Below are 19,247 nucleotides of genomic sequence, written 5' to 3' on the forward strand. Positions count from 1 at the left end.
TCCCCTCGTAACGCGTTGCGGGGGACATTGAAAAAACGGGTTTGTCGGTCCGTCCGTCTGTCCAGTCTTTTTAGCACTCAATACTAACAGGTACAATTCTTGACACCAGCACTTCAACTATGTCTGAATATATCGTGCATGCGGAATATGCATTGTTTAATTTCTTATCAATTTTGGGTCATGCAATCCAAGGTAATGAAATAAATTCAAGTAAAAAAACACATAGTAGGAAAGAATTTTGATGACAGAACATGGACTCAAAATGCAAAAATAAATAAATAGGGAAACCATCGACATCGTTGTTTGAATTCACGTCGCTTGACATAATGTTTAACGGCAAACTATTATATTAAAAGTAGCTGTTATTTGTACAAAACTAAGCGAACCTCCAAAAAAGGTTGATCAATTCAGAAGTCAATGCTACGGTTCTTACATTAGTTTAACAACTTATCTTCACCTATTTAGGTATAACACATCATTAGCTTTTTAACACTGATTTGGTTCGAGCATTTCTTATGGTCCTGTTTCGTGTAAATTAAGAATAGCATTTCGCATGCACGAAATTATATATGTATCAAGTGTTACTTTCAATTAATTTCCAATATTTAAATAATTGCCTTAAAAATTGCAAACTCCTTTGTCATATGTTAACAAAATTAATGATGTCTTATTCTTATTTCTTTTCAGTTATCTGTGGATTTGTTGTTGTAGTTTTTCTAAAATGGAAAAATGAAACACAAGAATTATTTAGAAGATGTTTCATGAGAAGAAAAACAGGTAAAGTAAATTTCAAGTTCAAAAATCTTTTTTTTTTAAGTCAATGACCCAAAGCGACTAACTTAAGGTGACTGATTTATTCATTGCACACATACTTCGACATCTGGTGAATGAACAGTTATATTCTTAATTTTGATAAATCGTTGTAGATCCCGAGAAAATCGGTGTAATAAAGAACGAACATGGAAACATATCAACTTACACTGTGGAAGGATACGAAACAAAATCTCCTGAAAGTACTCTACTTGATGAAGAACAGAGTGTTTATAAAATAGAAGGTATAATTTTCTAAAATGGATTAGAGTTCAAATTTAAAAACATTTTTATTATCTTGATCACATCAGTAGCACGTTTTGTTTTTTTCTTCAGTGTAACACAATATTTGATAATAATATAAAAGTCCGTCGTTAAAAAGAACACAATAACAATAGGCTTTTATAAAGTTTATCATTATAATTTAAGATAGAACTTTATTTTTTAGTTTTTAGAAAATTTTAAAGACATTCTTTTTAAAAGATGCTTGCAGCAACTAAAAAAAACCTGTTCATTTATTTTATTGTTTCAGATAATGTTGATAGCAAAGTCACAGCAGTCAACATAGAAGAACATCATCTAACAATACGAGGTAAGTAGTCACTGCAATTATTACCAAAACGGACTTATGAATTCCAGAATAGCCGACCTACATTACCGATAACCTGTCAGAGTTTAATATATCCTCTTCTTTATAACAAAACATTATTGTATAAAATTTCAAAGCATATGCTTTTTTTGCGCACCAGGGAAAAACAGAACAACCTTGTTATAGTTATTTGATGATTTTAATTACAAATAATGCAATGCCTTCCTAGGTACACTGCACTCTAAATATCCAAACTATATTAATAGGAAGTTGCAAAATTCATGACACATATATTTTGTAAAAATCAATTGTTCCAAATTTAGATGAAGCCAATGTTATACCAATAGAAAAAGAGATAGTGAACACAGTTGGCCGAAGCAATCTTGAGTCTTTGGAAAGTACAACCATTGAAAAACCACTGGGTATTAGTATTTACATTTAAGATTTACACTTTAAAAGTAAAACCATGTCTCAGCAGACATGCATGATATATTTTGTTCTTGTATAATGTGAAAAATATCATTGTCAATTGGGTTCTAACATCGGAAAGTTCAGCATTATTATATACAATAGGTAGTCTTAGTTTTTGGAAGTTCAATCTCATAAATTGACGAAGAAGACAGAGCAAAGTAACAAACAAAACACAAATTGAGAGAAACCTATGAACTTCCAAGCGAAACCAGGTGACAGTTTGTGATTTTTAACTCACCTGGCCCGAAGGTGAGCTTTTCTCATCACTTGGCGTCCGGCGTCCATCGACGTTAACTCTTACAAAAATCATCTCCTCTGAAACTAGTGGGCTAAATTAATCTAAACTTAGCCACAATCATCTTTGGGGTATCTGGTTTGAAAAATGTGTCCGATGACCCGGCCATCCAACCAAGATGGCTTTACGGCTAAAAAAAGAACATAGGGATAAAATGCAGTTTTTGGCTCATAACGCAAAAAACTCAAATTTAACTGGGGTTTAAGTGTTTATCAGGTCAAGATCTATCTGCCCTGAAATTTTCAGATTTACGGTCAACTCGTTGTTAGGTTGCTGCCTCTGAATTGGTAATTTTGAGGAAATTTTGCTGTTTTTTGTTATTATTTTGAATATTATTAATAGATAGAGATAAACTGTACACAGCAATAATGTACAGCAAAGTAAGACCTTAAAATAAGTCAACATGACCAAAATGGTCAATTGACCCTCTAAGGAGTTATTGTCTTTTATAGTCAATTTTTAACAATTTTCATAAAATTTGTAAAATTTTTACTAACATTTTCCACTAAAACTATTGGACCAAGTTCATTATAGATAGAACAAATTGTAAGCAGTAAGAATGTTCAGTAAAGTAAGATGTACAAACACATCACCCTCACCAAAAACACATTTTTTTCATGAATCCATCTGCGTCCTTTGTTTAATATTCACATAGACAAGATGAGCGACAGAGCCTCTAATTTTTTAATTGAACTGAAATCATTATCTGCAATACATTTGCATAAAAGTCGTGTCGATTCAGACATGTACCAAGCAACAAAAGTTGTTGACGAACTAACACAATAGCTTCTGTGTTGTATTATTGATTCGTATTGCCAATACATAGCGGATACGGAACAGAATATCATTATTAACTCTACGGGACTCATAAATAAACTCACAATAGATACCAGGGTTGAACTTTTGTACCTGCGCAAGACGCGCGTTTCGTCTTCAAAAGTCTGTCAATGACGCGTGAATTGAAAAAGTTGGAAACGATGAATAAAATACGGAATTGAAGAGTTTGGAGGACTGTAGACGTTCGTCTTGTGAAAATATTTCCGAGATTAAAGTTCAAAACGCCAAAAATAAAATATGTACAAATCATTTGGGTTGTGTGTAATCTGCTGATTGGATGGAAAAGTAATCAAATGTTTTTTGCAAATACGTTGTTGGATTTTTTTCTCAAAAACTAACGGTAATAGCTCGTTAATATTGTACATTTGTTAATATTTCTTATTATCTCTGCTTCCAAACCGTCTTCTTTTGAATATTCATGTTCCGGAAAGTAAATCTCATTAGTTCCATGTGATAAATATACATTCGTATAAATTTAACTTTTTAGTATTTGTTGTGTTATCAAACGAGTTTATACTGCACTCGTTCTATTTGTGCAGTCAAAATGCAATGACTGTATATTTCTATGTCATATACAGTCACTGACCTGATATCACTTTTCCTCATGAATATTTAAATTGAAATTGCCGAAATTGTAATTAATTATTCATACGACCTATTCAACCTGTTCTTGTTTTCAATGTATACAACGACTCAAACTACTTTCTTTTACAATTTTTAGAGAAAAAAAATATTTCACTTAAATCATTATGTTTTATGCTTATTGTTGATATTTTAGTTCATTCTCAAACAATAATTCCTTCACCATCGATTAAATGTTTCATTAGGAAATGTACATTTCATTGTGTTGTATATTTCTCCGCCTGCATGAGATGAGGCCTTTTTATAAAAGGGGGAGTTAAATCAAATAATAAAATTAACACTTTACAAATCAATTGAAAATGTTGTTTTAGATTGCAGTATAAAGACAATAATAGTGCATTGACTTGACATATCAACGATATAAGGATTCGGCACGAAACGGGGAAAATGCTCGGCATAGCCTCGCTTTCCCCGTTTCTAAGCCTCATCCTTATATCGTTGATATGTCAAGTCCATGCACTATTATTGTCTATTTTTTGCGTTCTGAAAAGAGCTGACGTACTCAATACAATATATTCATAACATTTTCATTAAATCCAAATAACTAAACAATGTGTTCCGGTATGAAATCAAGTTCACACCACTTGACATAACTCAGTGCAAACTATTGTTTATGTGTTATTTCCAAAATCAAATTGTGTGATTTAGTGACATGCTAGAGAAAACAATGTCATATTTTGAGATAACAAAACAAAAACGTTGCCTAAAACATACAGTATTGAAGAATTGATATAAAATTTAGCTACATATTTACATTTTATGGACATCATAAATGTTGTTTAAACAACAAATGTAAGTTTTAAACTACCTTGACTGGCTATAAGCCCTTGTACGGTCGGCTGTTGTTTAAATGGTGCTTTTTACTGTACTTATGATTTTCGAGTACATTGAAATTAATTGTTGCAGATACCGAAGAAGCCACAATTTCAGCAAAAGAAGTAGATATTGTGGAAACTTTTGATAAAAATGATTCTAAATCTCTAGAGATTACTGCAGTTAACTGCGAAAAAGGTATAACTGATATATTCAAAAGTTATGAAAAGAATTAAATTTAAAACAACTACAGTAACTGTCATAGTATTAATATTCTGCTAAACCTGCTGACAAAAATGTTGCTTTTATTGAAGGTTAAATGTTATTGCCACTTGTAATTGTATCATATGCAAAGTTTATTGTAGATGATTTATGCAATGACGTAAATGATACAATATTAAAAAACCATTTGATTTCTTATAATTTTATAGATTTTGGACTTTTAAAGTGACAACTAAACGAGTCGAAAGTAAATAAACTCATGAAAGATACCAGGATTAAATTTTATAATTACGCTAGACGAGTGTTTCGTCTACAAAAGACCCATCAGTGGAGATCGAATCCAAAAAAGTAAAAAGGCCAAATAAAGAACAAAGTTGAAGAGCATTGAGGGTCAAAATACCTTAAAGTTTTGCCAAATACATCAACCTTAAAAATTAATAATGATTCTATGAGCTATAGTATATATAAGAAATTTGAATTGTAATCTACATTAGACATACTATTTGTTTTTTTAAGGTTGTGGATATCTATCTCCAACCATTATCAATTTAATCATTTTCTCTTTGAATGTCCATGAACAAATGGAGGTATGGGATATATGCAAATGAGAAAAAAACGAAATATTTGTACATACACTTTTGATATTTTTAATTGTACTGGTATATCAAAATATTTTTGAATTCATTACTTAAAGTTCAGAATGAAATATAAGTTAATGAACTTATATGGAGAATTTTGTTATCAATAAATAGTAGTGGACTGCTTTTAGTAAAGTCTGTACTTTTCTGTTATAAATCAGAACACAATCATAAATCCTGATATTAAATATAAAAAAAAAGATGTGGTATGACTGTTAATGAGACAACTTTCCAAAACAGACTAACATGACACATAAATTAACAACTATAGGTGACTGTAGAGCCTTCGACATTTAACAAAGCCAATACCGCATAATCAGCATTTACAGGCCCCGAAATAACAATGTAAAACAATTCAAACGAGAAAACTAACGCCCTTATTTATTTTTGAATAAATTGAAGCCTAGTTCATTTTAAAGAAATGCAATATATTCAAATTTCCAAATGAAGAACAATTGACGCTAGAAATAGATAATGATTGCATGGAATAATCATGAGTGCACGGATTGTAAAGATTATAAGACTAAATCAGTCATATTATTAAGAGGGTGTCCATGGAAAAAACAGGCAGTGGATGGCACATATTTTTTTTAAGTTTTGTTCATCTGTTTCATATCACAAATTCATTCTTTCTCAAAGTTTTTTTTTTATCAACTGCAACAAATTATGAGAAAAGAAATACATAGAAAGCACTGAAAATTCACTGAAAAAGGGGAGATAACTCTTCATTTTGTACAAAATTTTGTTGCATTGTTAGTGAACTTTGAAATCATTTTCGTAGCCATCCACAGTTGATTCAAAAATATCTTTGACATATATATCCTTTGTATGATATACACATTGCATTGGAACCAAAAATTCAGTGGGAACAACAATTTGTTGGATTTGCCTGATATTTACTTGGACAGCCTCTAAATTTTATATCATTGCGAAAAATTATAATTGATGCATTATGAACTTATCTTCTACATGAAATGAATTTAGCAAGGAATTAAGATTGAGGTTAATATATATAGAAATAATATCACATATAAAAATAATTAAAACAACAGTTATCATAAACATCAAAAGAATGATTTAAATTAAAAACAGTTAATTAATTTTACGCCTTTGTTTTTCATATTAATTTGAATGTTTGAAGTAATATTAAACAATGTCCATTATGTTATCCTTTCTAGTTGAACCAAGAGTAGATGACATCAAGTACTATTTACGAATAGTTCATTTACTATTCAGAGTGGTATGTCCAGTAGTGAGAATGTATTTTAACCAGGATACATGTATCAAACCTGAGCAGTTACGAAAAACACTTGATACAAATAAAGCACAGTTGAGACGAAAATACAGAATGAAAGATTTTGTCATCAATAATGACCAGTGGAAATTATTATATGATCATGTTAAGGGTAAAAAGTTAACTCAGTAGGATATATTAATAATGTTAAATAGTTTTGTGTCTGCTACATTGTATCTGTAGTTATACTCAAGGACTGTTATAGGTAAAAAAAAGATATATTAATAATCGTTTTACCTGTGATACAATGAGTTTTGTAAATGGAAATTGACGCTTGTTTTAATAATGTTTACATTCCTTTCATTCTTGGGGATTCAACTGAAGTTCAAATGGATACGGATGAAAGTGAATAACGATATTTTTTTACTACTTTTGACAAAACTGAACCAAACTGGCTGCTACAAGAGAATTATTATTTCAATATTTAATTTATAATTTATCAAAAATTGAACATAAACAAATTATACTTTAATTAATTTTCTATATATCGTAGCTAATATCAATTTAATTATTTCTTACAAGGTTTATAATTATATGTCTTTATTTCATTTCAAGGAAAAACACTTACTTCAGAGGATTTTGACTTAGGACTCATGATATATCTATTACCAACAATTAAGTCTATCGACCTCGGGGATTTATATCCAGTCAAAACTAATACGAGAATCAATGCAACGCTTACCAGAATTAAATATATAAGAAATAATGTTATTCAAAGCATAGTCGAATCACATTCAGATGAAAATTATCATCAATTTCTGGATGATCTTGAAGAGGTAAGAACATTGTTGTTTGTGTTCGTGTAGTTGGTTGATTACAAACCTTTGATCAGTCTTCATGTCGTTTCATTCAATACCAGTTGGTAAAGAAATAGGGTTTGGTATTTTGATCATAAAAAATACACTGAGAACAGACAAAAGTTTTGGTATTAAAACAACATTTACAGATAAGCAGTATTTTTTATGCTGCACATCTACATTTTGAAATCTCACCCCTTGTATATTGTGATTAAACAAATAAGTTCAATAAACAATAACTGAACATAAATTGATATAAAAAAGACGTTAATTTCTAGTTATACCTGAGTTTAATTTTTTTTTTTAATCTAAACATAATGTGTTTGGCCTTTTTAATGTATGCACGAAAGTTTGAAGAGAAACATAAGTTGTCTTGCAACTAGTCACTTAAAAGAGCCCCGATGACTGATTGTTCGAAGATGTTTAATAACTATAGGTGTATTCCACCATTGATTTTTCCCTATTAGTCTTTGTTAAATTGACACTTTTAAAAAAATTGTACAGTATTTACCTTTATTTCAACCAAAGAAATACTTTGCATGTTTAAAGTTTAATCCTTTCCAGTGATACAGTGAAAATTTCACACTACATTTCATTGTATATAAGAAAGTAACCTACGCCGGAAGTAAACAACCCAATTTTTACACTGTTATTTACTGGTTACCTGCTTTGGTAACTATGTAACCTTTACGTTCCAAAATATTTTTTAAGACCATCAAATAAAAAAAGAATGATGCTTTGAGACATCCAACATACATATTTACGACTCAGAAAAATTTAAGTGCATTGAAATGCAGGGTTAATTTTCTACAACTGTCAAATTCAAGGGAATATTTTTTTAGGCCTACTTTCGTTACATGATTTGGTGGTATTACACCTATACTGCTCGCATGTCAAAGCTAAGTAAGGAGTTTGAATCACGTACGCGGCAGCTTTTGTTGAATCAAATCCAGGTTTTCTGACTTCCTCAACCAATAAATATGACAACTGCTATATAGCCAAAACCAATCAAGCAATCAATAAATCAATTAATATTTATAGACAGTTGGTTTGTCAAGAAGCTGATTTCTTTTGTTTTCTTGAATTACGATCATGACAATGTTGCATTTATAATTAAACAGTTACTTCACAATAAGTTTCAGATTTATAACTTCTGCTAGTAAAATTCTACTGAATAAATTATACACATAATTTATCACATATCCTATTTAATAATTTATACGTTCATGTTCTGCTAATAGATTTTTTTTAATAGGCTGTACTTAATTTGTTGCCACCACATACATATTTCAAGGAGAATGACAAAGACAAGAAACAACTTATTGGTAAGATGCATTAGTTAATCAATTTGAAGGAAATCTTTGTTTTGTTTTTTTATGTTTGTTGAATAAACACTTGATTATCACAAAATTGTTTTTTTTTTATTAATTCTCTAATTGCCAAGGGTACATAATTAAGAACCGTGTTTTAGAAATGCTCTAACGGCCTGGGAAGCAGAACATGCAAGGGGCTAAAAAGGTTAACATTTTTCTATAGATTATGCGTTTACTAAATAAAACATGTTAATGCGAATAACAGATGTAATATTTCTGCCCCTTATCCAAAATATCCTCATTTTCATGGTATTCAAAATATCTCGCCCTTCAGTCTGCTTACATTAAGTAGTATTATCAGTGTGTTAATTTTTACTTAGTTCAATTCTTGAATATATATGACGTGAGTACCACTGAATAAAACAATCACAAGTGACCATGTATGTTTCCAATTTGCTTAAACCTAATTATTTGTATCCAACAGATGGGTTTGTGTTGCACCAATCTGAAGTGTGCTTTGTATATGTTGTATAGTGTTGTTGATTCCAGTTTGTTGTATTTTGATTATTCTTTAACAAAGCATTCTTATAACTTTTTATCTTGATTTTTTTCGTTTATTTATTTCAGATAGACTCCTTTTATTGAATCCCATAAATGTTAACAATGATAAGCTGTTTGCCTTTATCGCTATGTCTGAAATATATCCTTCTATAATACTACAGAAACTCATTTCTGAATTTTTGACATTAAATGAATTAAAAATAGAACAAGTACTAGAAGAAGAAAAACATCAGCTTTATCACAAACGACATAAAACAGAAAAATGCTGTACGTGCATAGAAATATCAGCAACATATATGAAAGTGCTTACCGAAGAACAATGGGAAGCATTGTATGAATTGAGGGGTTGTACCAATAGTAATGACTGTAAATGTATGCTCAAAATATGTAGTAAATCAGTTGTTCCGAGGAAAGATTTCAAACTTGATTCATGTGATTTGTCATTGGTCGTGTCACTGATTCTTTATATACCAAAAATATTGAAATATTTTCTTTGCATTTACGGTTTTCGCAACTTCTTGGTGAATTATCAACATACAATTTACCATTATATGGAGAACAAGAGATGTTGTAAATGTAAAGAACAGCTAACTGGAAAATTAATACTAAAAGAAAAGGAATGGAATAAGATTTTTATTAGAGATAACAATAAATCTTGCCAGAACAGTAATAAGAACTGTTGTTGCCGTTATAAACCAATAGATGGAATCGAATGCTCAAACGTGAAAGCGACGTTGTTGTCAAAAATTGTATATGCGGCAGGCCCTATAAGTGTTCTTACAAAAATTGGACAAGAAACGTTCTTATACTTTATAAATTGGACAATTGATGATGTAAAATTATCTGGGGCGTTAAAAGAACTATTAAGAATGATAAAACCAGATGAAACATTTTCTCGTGACATTTTACATCGGATAACATCCAGTAACTTCACTCAACTAGATAAAACTTTGACACAACATATTAATCCGCATAGATGGATTTCAAGACACTTGCAACATCAACAGGTATGTCTTTTACTGTAATTAATCTCCTAAAGCATTAAGAATGGAAACGGGAATGATGTCAAAGAAACCTCAATCCGATCTAATAGAATAAAACATCCCATGGCCACTAATGGGTCTTCATCACAGCGGGAAAATCCCGAAAACAGAGGCGGGCTTTAGCTGGCATCTTTTACAAAAGTGTGATAAGAGAATGACTTCCATGTTAAAGGCCTCAAAGAGACCTATAGTTGTTAATTTCTGTGTCATTTTGGTCTCTTGTGGAGAGTTGTCTCATTTGCAATCATAACACATCTTCTTTTTTATATAAACATAGGACATATGGTCAATACATACAAATGTCTTCTTTGAGATAACCACTGATTAGAATGAAATCATGCAGGGCATGGATATTCCTTATGCGAAGTTTAACCAATGTTATTACTTTCACCATCCAAGATGGCAGCCAGCTGGAGACTTCGTTTTACAAAGGACTCTATAGACAATACTAACACATTTTTTCTTTTAGAGAACCCCTAAACGGAATGAAATCAACATGGTATGAATGTTCCTGATTGGATGCTGACCAAGAGTTACTGTGTTGAAGCCCATCAACAATCGTAGGGGGCTTATAGCCGAGGACTTCGTTTAACATAGGACAAAATGAGCAATACATACAGATGTCTTCTTTGAGAAACCACAGACTGGAATGAAACCAAATATGGCATGAATGTTCCTAATGAGGTGTTGACCAATTGTTGTTACTTTGTAGCTGATTGATCATCAAAGATTGCCGTAAGCGGGGATTTACTTTAACACTGGACCATATAGAAAATACATACAAATTTCTTCTTTTAGAGATAAGCTTAATGGAATGAAATCAAACATGGCATACATATCCCATGAGGTGCTGATCAAGTGTTGTAACTTTGTCGGCCATCCATCGTCCAACATGGCCGCCAGTTTAGACTTACATGTAGTTTACCATATGACCCTATGAGAAATGCATACAAAAATGCATACAACTGTTTTCTTTTAGGTAACCACTGAATTGAATGAAACCAAACACGGCTTGAATATTCCTAATGAGGTGCTGGTCATGTGTTGTTTCTTTGTAGCCAATTAAACATCAAAGACGGCTGCCAGAGGAAACTTAAGTAATGAAAAACCCCTATGTGAAATACTTAAAAAAGTTTTCTTTTGAAGAACCACTGGATGGAATTAAACCAAACATGACATAAATGTTCCTTATCAGGTGCTCATCCGATCCACTAACAAAGATGGTTGTCAATGGGGAACTTTATTAAACAAAAGATACTTAGGGAAATGTATTACTTTTGAGGTGCTTACCATGTGTTGTTACTTTGTAGCTGATTTGTCATTACCAATATGAAGTAATTTTCTACAATTTCAATGAATTTGTGAGTGATTTCTGTACTTACAAAAATCTTCTGCGTTTGATTAATGTACGATGCTAAAATAAATATTAAATCTAATTTGGCCTCGATGATTATAAGTATATCAGTTATGATTTTAATCTCTTTTTTAACATGAATTCAAAAAAAGTAGAATCAGGTGAGCGACACATGCTCTTGAGAGCCAGTAGTTGAATTTAACCTAAATGGACAGTTTTCATTTTTTTTACCCTGGTATCTATAATGACTTAATTTTTACAGTATTCGCACGGCATTTAGTTCATAGATTTTGAAAACATGTCTTTTTAATTTTTGTTCTCAGGCCACAACTGGAAAATCTCTTCAAATTCTTCTACTCGATAAAGGTATGTAATGTTCATTAATAAATGATAATAGAAATACAAATTCAAAAAAAAAAGTTGTGATGTTTCACTACTGTCGCGGTTTAGCAGGGGAATGTTTTGAAATATCAGATTGTGTATGTGCATATTCTGAAATAGAAGACGGTTTTTCAGTATTTTTTTAGGGAAAGATTGCATGAAATGCAATCAAAACAATATGTTACTGCCTTGATATCTATTCCTTTCAAGGCTTATCACTACCTTTTTTACACACAAAATATAGTGCATTGATCGTAACAGTCTATACTTCCGATCCATGAACATTTCCAGAAATTAATCAATGAAATACATTATATATATGCTCAGATATTCAAGTCACAAAACGATGTTACGCCTGTCAAGAAAATTGCATGACTTTTGCAAGGTGCAGGAATATAATATCTGTTTTTAAAAAATAAACGGTGTCATTGCTAAAGTCATTTTTAAAGTATGAAGATACATCTGTATCTCCCATTCTCCAGTATTGTAATTAAATCAACCACAACACATGCTTTATTGACAATTCAATATTCAATTTTACTTCCCACTGATAAATTTACGCAGACTTTAAAAATAAAATTGAGAAAGGGAATGGTGAATATGTCAAAGCGACAACCACCCGACCATAGAGCAGACAACAGCCGAAGGCAACCAATGGGTCTTCAATGTAGCGAGAATTCCTGCACCCGTAGGTGTCCTTCAGCTGGCCCCATAAAATATGCATAATAGCACAGTGATAATGGACGTCATACTAAACTCCGAATTATACACAAGAAACTAAAATTTAAAATCATACAAGACTAACAAAGCCCAGAGGCTTCTGACTTGGTACAGGCGCAAAATTACGGCGGGGTTAAACATGTTTATGAGATCTCAACCCTCCCCCTATACCTCTAGCCAATGTAGAAAAGTAAAAGAATAACAATACGTACATTAAAATTCAGTTCAAGAGAAGTCCGAGTCCGATGTCAAAAGATGTAACAAAAGAAAATAAATAAAATGACAATAATACATAAATAACAACAGATTACTAGCAGTTAACTGACATGCCAGCTCCAGACATCAATTAAACTGATTGAAAGATTATGTCTTCATCATATGAATATCAGGTACAATCCCTCCCGTTAGGGGTTTATTTACCCTTTTGTGCTCACAATAACTTTAAGTGTATTATTTGTTGCTATATATCATATTTGTTTTTGTATCTAGTAATGTGTCCATAAAGCAAGCCGTTGGTTTCCTCTTTTGAATTGATCTATATTTATATTTTCATGGCCTTTCTAAAGCACAGTTACATATTGTGCTTAATAGTTATCAAAGGTACCAGGGTTATAATTTAGTACGCCAGACTCGCGTTTCGTCTACATAAAACTCATCAGTAAATCTCATATCGAAATATTTAAGCCAAACAAGTTCAAATTTGAAGAGCATTGAGGGTCCAAAATTTTCAAAAAGTTGTGCCAAATACGGAAATACAGTCTGGGATAGTGAAAATCCTTTGTTTTTCGAAAGAAAAAAACATTTTTTTTTTTAAAATTTGTGAAAATTACCATATTATTGACATTCATGTCAACACCGAAATGTTGACTACTGGCTGGTACGAAACAAAACGTCCACCAGCAGTTGCATCTACCAAGTAGTGTAAATAGTTATCAAAGGTACCTTAAAGTTGATGTTGTATAATGATCTTTAAATTATTAAGCAGGATCTGTTTCCGCTTCCGAATCACCCAATTTTTTAGTGTGGTTCGTATTGGTAAATCTTTTGTTTTCTGTGTTGTGTTTTGTGTACTGGTGTTTATCTTAACGTCGGGTTTTCAGGTTTTTTTTTTTTATTTTGCCATGGCATCGTCAGTAAGTTCCAGACAGATGAGTTTGGATATCTTCTGCCTCTGTTTATTCCTACGTCATTTTGTCATTATTGGCGTGTTGTCTTTAGAAATTTAAAAACACATCCTGTTATTTTTAAATGAACCTCGTTACATTCTCGATATGCGTTTTCAAGTTCTTGACTTCGTTTTTGTTCTGTTATACATGTTCCTTCAATATGAAATGAAGGATTTTTCTTCGAACTATTGTTGCAGTCTACATAAATGAAGATATTTGTTTTTGTAAGGGTGAACATTTACCGGATTTGTAATCACATAAGCAACACGACGGGTGCCACATGTGGATCTGCCTACCCTTCCGGAGCACCTGAGATCACCCCCAGTTTTTGGTGGGGTTCGTGTTGTTTATTCTTTAGTTTTCTCTGTTGTGTCATGTGTACTGTTGTTTTTCTGTTTGTCTTTTTCAATTTTAGCCATGGCGTTGTCAGTTTGTTTTAGATTTATGAGTTTGACTGTCCCTTTGGTATCTTTCGTCCCACTTTTTTTAAACGTATTTTCACGTCTTAACTTAAGAAAGTTAAAACGAAATAAGTTACACAGTTTGCTACAAAAATTTTACGATATACATAGGGTTAGTAATTTCTTACGGTGTAAAAGAAAAAAGCTCGAACCCCATATGAAATTTACTGACCTTATATGTATCGTAGTATGTCAATAGCACATTATGTTACCGTCTGTGACAATATGTGGCATTTGGACTAGTGGCATATCTAGCGATCAAGTTTTCAATATGAATAATTTCCCATGGTTTGTGTACAACAAATGTCATCATTTACAATTTATTAGCTTTTAATGCATTTATTCCAATCGTCCAGTATCAACGTCTTCGTGTTTTGTCATTGTGAAACGTTTCAAATTTTTCTAAACGTCTTGTTCATGTTGTTGTTTATTTGAAGTAATAGGTAGTTGTGCAATTTTGCCGCATTTTCATGAAATTTTAGAAGCAGTTTGAGTATATAGAACTGTAAATTGATAACGATGAAAATAGATATTAAGTAAGTTTTATACTTTTATATATATAATATACAGCCCTGACAATGTTCTGTAAAAACTCACAAGAAGTACAAATATATCAAATGCACGTAAATATTCCTTAAAATTGACATGATACTGCCACTAAAATGTCTGTTTTGTATGAAAGTAATAGGGGTTTCGAATTCGTATTTGTTATAAATTACTCAACGGTTTCTCTGTGATATATTAAAACGTATAAAAATAGAAATTCTTACCAAGACGTCACGATCATTTTTGCCTTTTTTAAGTGCTTTTCCACGCTGTACAGAAGATTCAATTTTCATTCTAAAAAGATTATATCGGCGACCCCCTATAAATTTAATATCAATAAAAAGGACAGTTAGGTGACTAAACGTCACTTTTATATAGAACATTCTTAGAACAGGCTTACAAAAAATATTAATTTTGAGACAAAATCCCTGTACTTATCTACTATATTCACATGTATTTACTACATTTATTCTACTATTTTCCGGAAATTATATTTGTTATATCTCAAAAGTTCACAAAGTTCCATTATTTGAGATAATAATATAATGTGTAATATACAATTCAATTTGGGAAGATGCAATCATATCTTAACTTATTAAATGAGTGCCCTTTAGGTTGTAGTGGATTTTTTTTTATTACAAATTAAAGCATTTTCTGTCTAAAATCTAATTGATAATGTCTTACATATCCTAAATCATTTAGGTAGTTGTGAATGAAACCTAGTATTTTGTGTGACATCTGTGCACATGATTTATTGAAACCTGTAAATATATTTACTAATTTTAGTTTTGAAATGACAGAACATATCTAATTCATATAACTAATGTTTAAAACATGTTTTTTTTAGGATTTAATCAATACAAATCAATGTTTCCTTTGGTTAATTTGTTTTTATTGGCAAAATCTAACATGTGAATATACAGAATAAAAAAACATTTATTTGAAATTTTTCGTTTAGATGATTTGCATGTTAAAAGTGTACAGATCCCTAAAGATTTCCCTTTACCTCATAGAACGTAAGTAATAACTACAACCTTTGTTTTGAGAAAGTATTCACCACAGGCATGCTATTGGTTGAAAGCGCAGTGTTGTTTATCAATTATTCTGAATAGAGTAAAACAAAATCATTTTGGCTCTATCGTTCTTCATTGGCAATACATGAACACATTTAAAGTTAAAACTTAAATTCCTTACAGATAAAAACTGTATACTAATGCATCTCTCATTAAAAACACGTTATACCTCTTTTTTGGATCCTTTTATTGACTGCTTATTTATGTTCATACATTGTTGTACACCTTGCCAAATTACCTTTTTACCTTTGTATCCGTCGTTGTTCGTTAACTTAAGCAAACATCTTCTCCTCTGAAACTACTTAATAGAATTTAACCAAACTTGGTCACAATCATAATTAGTTATAAAGTACAAACAAATATGTGTCCGATGACCCTGTCTGTTAGTCAAGATGGCTGAGAAAAAATAGTACATAGTGCAAAATGCATGTTTTGTCTTTCATCTTGAAAACCTATGAAAGGGAAAAATCTGGCAGAGCAGATATGGTGAGAACATGGTTATCTGCCTGCTGTCCTTGTTCGTCAGAACTGCCTTGTAGGAGTTATAGAATTTTCTTAAAATCTAAAGTTTTATAAATTCTAATAATGAAAATTTAAAGATTTTTATCTTTTGTAGAAATTATATGACAGATCTTACTACCGACGAAAATAATTTCTTAGTTGTAGTTTACGTACTAAAACAAATACTATGTCCTGTGATAAAAAATGAATTTACCACCCAATGCCCTAAGCATGTATTAGATGAAATCAGAGATCGTATATCTGAACTGCAAAAACCCAGAGACTTGCGTAAAGTTGAAAGTAAAAGCGGAAAAGAAAAAATTTACCTGACGCAAGATCAACAAACACGATTAATTTCGCAAAAAGGTGAGTTTATTTACAATTTTGATAGCTTACAATGAAAGTTTTATTTTGTTTTACATATCATTATCCATGTTTGTATCTTTGAATCTTGCGCCATACTTTGTATATACTGCACATTAAATTTTGTTCTAAATCTTAAGAAATTAACTTAATATATGTTCTTTATTACAATGTTCAAACGAACATAATATATGTATGTGCTTAACTTGCTGTAATTTTCTTGTTCCATTCTGCACCTCATTTTGAGTAATAAAAAAACTATTATTGTATAAATTTATATAAATAAGACCAGACTATTTTTCAAACTACCAGACACGGTGCACTTTTCGATGAACAAAGAAAACAGGACGTGTAAATGTTATGAACCTAAATTCTTAGATAGAAATAGGAAGATGTGGTGTGAGTGCCAATGAGACAACTCTCCATCCAAATAACAATTTAAAAAGTAAACCATTAGAGACTTTTGCAAAAGCTTCCCAGAACAGTAGGGACTATCTTACCTATAAATGACTACGTTATTTCCATTTCTGTAACTTTATGTTTGCTCTTATAAACAAAAATAATGACATGCAATATATGAAAGACTATGTGTTTAGCTGTAATGTTGCATATTTGAAGTAAAACCCTGAAATTTCATAAATATAGACCTTTAAGGAAAGTGACAATATTTTTGAACGAACAGTCATAACTTAACTGGTGTGTGCAAAATGTTCCGTGGATCCATGACATCCTTGGCATCAATATACTGTAACAAGTTTAATATTAAATCAAATTATTATTTTCTGAATTTATATTGCTATTAGTAAAATATAGAAATTGACAATATTTGTTCGTCTATTTTTTAGAAGTGTAAGAAAACTTCGATGGTTGATTTTTGTCTTAAAATGTTTGCGGAGCGTTCTTTAGAACATTACTTGATTGATTGCCAAAGAACTAAATGGGAGCCCATGTGATTGTTTTGTCAATAAAAGCAATAAATCTTGATTTTTAATGGCTACATTGGAATAAATTTAGATTTTTCGTATGCGAGTTAATCATGATGAGTTACAGATTTAGTTTAAGTTGTGTATCGCTCCGCTAATTTTTACCGAAATTACGGGCTTTGGACTTTGATAAATTGTTGAAAATCACAGTTATACGGACTTTTTTTCTATACGCCTTCAGATTTTGAGTTGATTTTTTATATGCGAGACTACCATTATGTTTATGTCCACAGGTGTTATTCAAATTGCAGATATTCAACTGTTTGTGACGGGCCGTTCGTGTCGCTTTGACACATCTAGTTTTATTGGTCACGTCGACTTGAACTTATATATTTTGATCTTACATCTTAACATGCTTGAAGCTTATATTTCATCATAGGGAACACGTCGAAAGTTCATTTTTATAATTACTTCTAATAATATAAATACCTGGTCAAAATTTCATTGACTAATTAATTGAAAGAGAAAACTTTCTATTGTGTAACATGTAATTACAAATCAATTTGAAACGCACTGAACATAGTTATAGCGTTAACAAATGTTTATTTTTATAGGAGAAGAATCGAAGAACTTAGATTTGGAGCTGATGGTTTACATTCTGAAACAAAGATCCAATTCTGAATGGAACAAAAACTATATCGAGCATTTGGACGAGATTGAAAAGATCAGAGGGGAGATTGTTCAAAGCAAAAGTGGAACTTTAGACCAAACAACGTTCGAAGATTTTATGGACCGCATTTGTAAGGTACATGTATAACGAGACATCAAAACTATAGTTGATAGTAAACAAGTATAAATGTAAGGTCGCAAAAGTTTGATAATATTTAAAACCAGTGAACTTTTGGTATATACTAACACCGAGAAAGAAACCAGTAAGGTCCAATGAAGCACAACGAAACAAGACCAAATGCATCATGTTATCTAAACAAGTTGAAAGAAAACGTTGTACGTTAATTTGCTGCATTTAGGTTATAAACAAACATCGAAAGCCTAGACATCGTTATGACGGACCCTTATTTTGAGCCGTTGGATATACGGCTGGTTAGAGAGAGAAAAAAAAACCAATATATTTAGGCTATGATTTTTTTCTACTCAGATGCTCAACGGTTGAAGAGAAGGATATTTTACCTTCATGGAATTAAAAAAAATATGTACTATTGATACATTCATATAATTTCTTATCCGTTTGTATATATCTTTGAATATTTATCACACCTAGAAATTAAAATAAATCCAGACAGAGGACATACAATTTCTGTATACATATGCATATACATGTATATCTATTTATATCTATACAAAAAAGTCATGTATAACAATATTTGAATGAAACTGGCTTTCACAAGATGGCTAATTTCCATGACATTTAAGAAT

At 31.2% G+C, this 19,247-nt stretch overlaps 1 protein-coding gene across 7 annotated transcripts in view; it reads left to right on the forward strand.

Annotated features, from left to right (window-relative positions):
- Positions 1 to 19,247, forward strand: part of LOC139495260 (uncharacterized) — a 33,393-nt gene that overhangs the window by 12,229 nt on the left and 1,917 nt on the right. For 4 of the 7 annotated variants that reach the window (XM_071283531.1, XM_071283529.1, XM_071283530.1 and 1 more), the window contains 13 exons: positions 688 to 777; positions 927 to 1,055; positions 1,343 to 1,402; positions 1,723 to 1,821; positions 4,551 to 4,655; positions 6,496 to 6,723; positions 7,167 to 7,387; positions 8,664 to 8,733; positions 9,349 to 10,289; positions 12,003 to 12,045; positions 15,912 to 15,969; positions 16,643 to 16,893; positions 18,428 to 18,618. In XM_071283531.1, coding sequence (XP_071139632.1) covers positions 688 to 777; positions 927 to 1,055; positions 1,343 to 1,402; positions 1,723 to 1,821; positions 4,551 to 4,655; positions 6,496 to 6,723; positions 7,167 to 7,387; positions 8,664 to 8,733; positions 9,349 to 10,289; positions 12,003 to 12,045; positions 15,912 to 15,969; positions 16,643 to 16,893; positions 18,428 to 18,618 — 2,486 coding nt within the window. The remainder of the gene's footprint in view (positions 1 to 687; positions 778 to 926; positions 1,056 to 1,342; positions 1,403 to 1,722; positions 1,822 to 4,550; positions 4,656 to 6,495; positions 6,724 to 7,166; positions 7,388 to 8,663; positions 8,734 to 9,348; positions 10,290 to 12,002; positions 12,046 to 15,911; positions 15,970 to 16,642; positions 16,894 to 18,427; positions 18,619 to 19,247) is intronic. The other 3 variants (XM_071283535.1, XM_071283533.1, XM_071283534.1) reach the window with 1 other exon arrangement.

Source organism: Mytilus edulis, chromosome 11 (assembly GCF_963676685.1).
Source record: "Mytilus edulis chromosome 11, xbMytEdul2.2, whole genome shotgun sequence".
NCBI classification, from domain to species: Eukaryota; Metazoa; Mollusca; class Bivalvia; order Mytilida; family Mytilidae; genus Mytilus; species Mytilus edulis.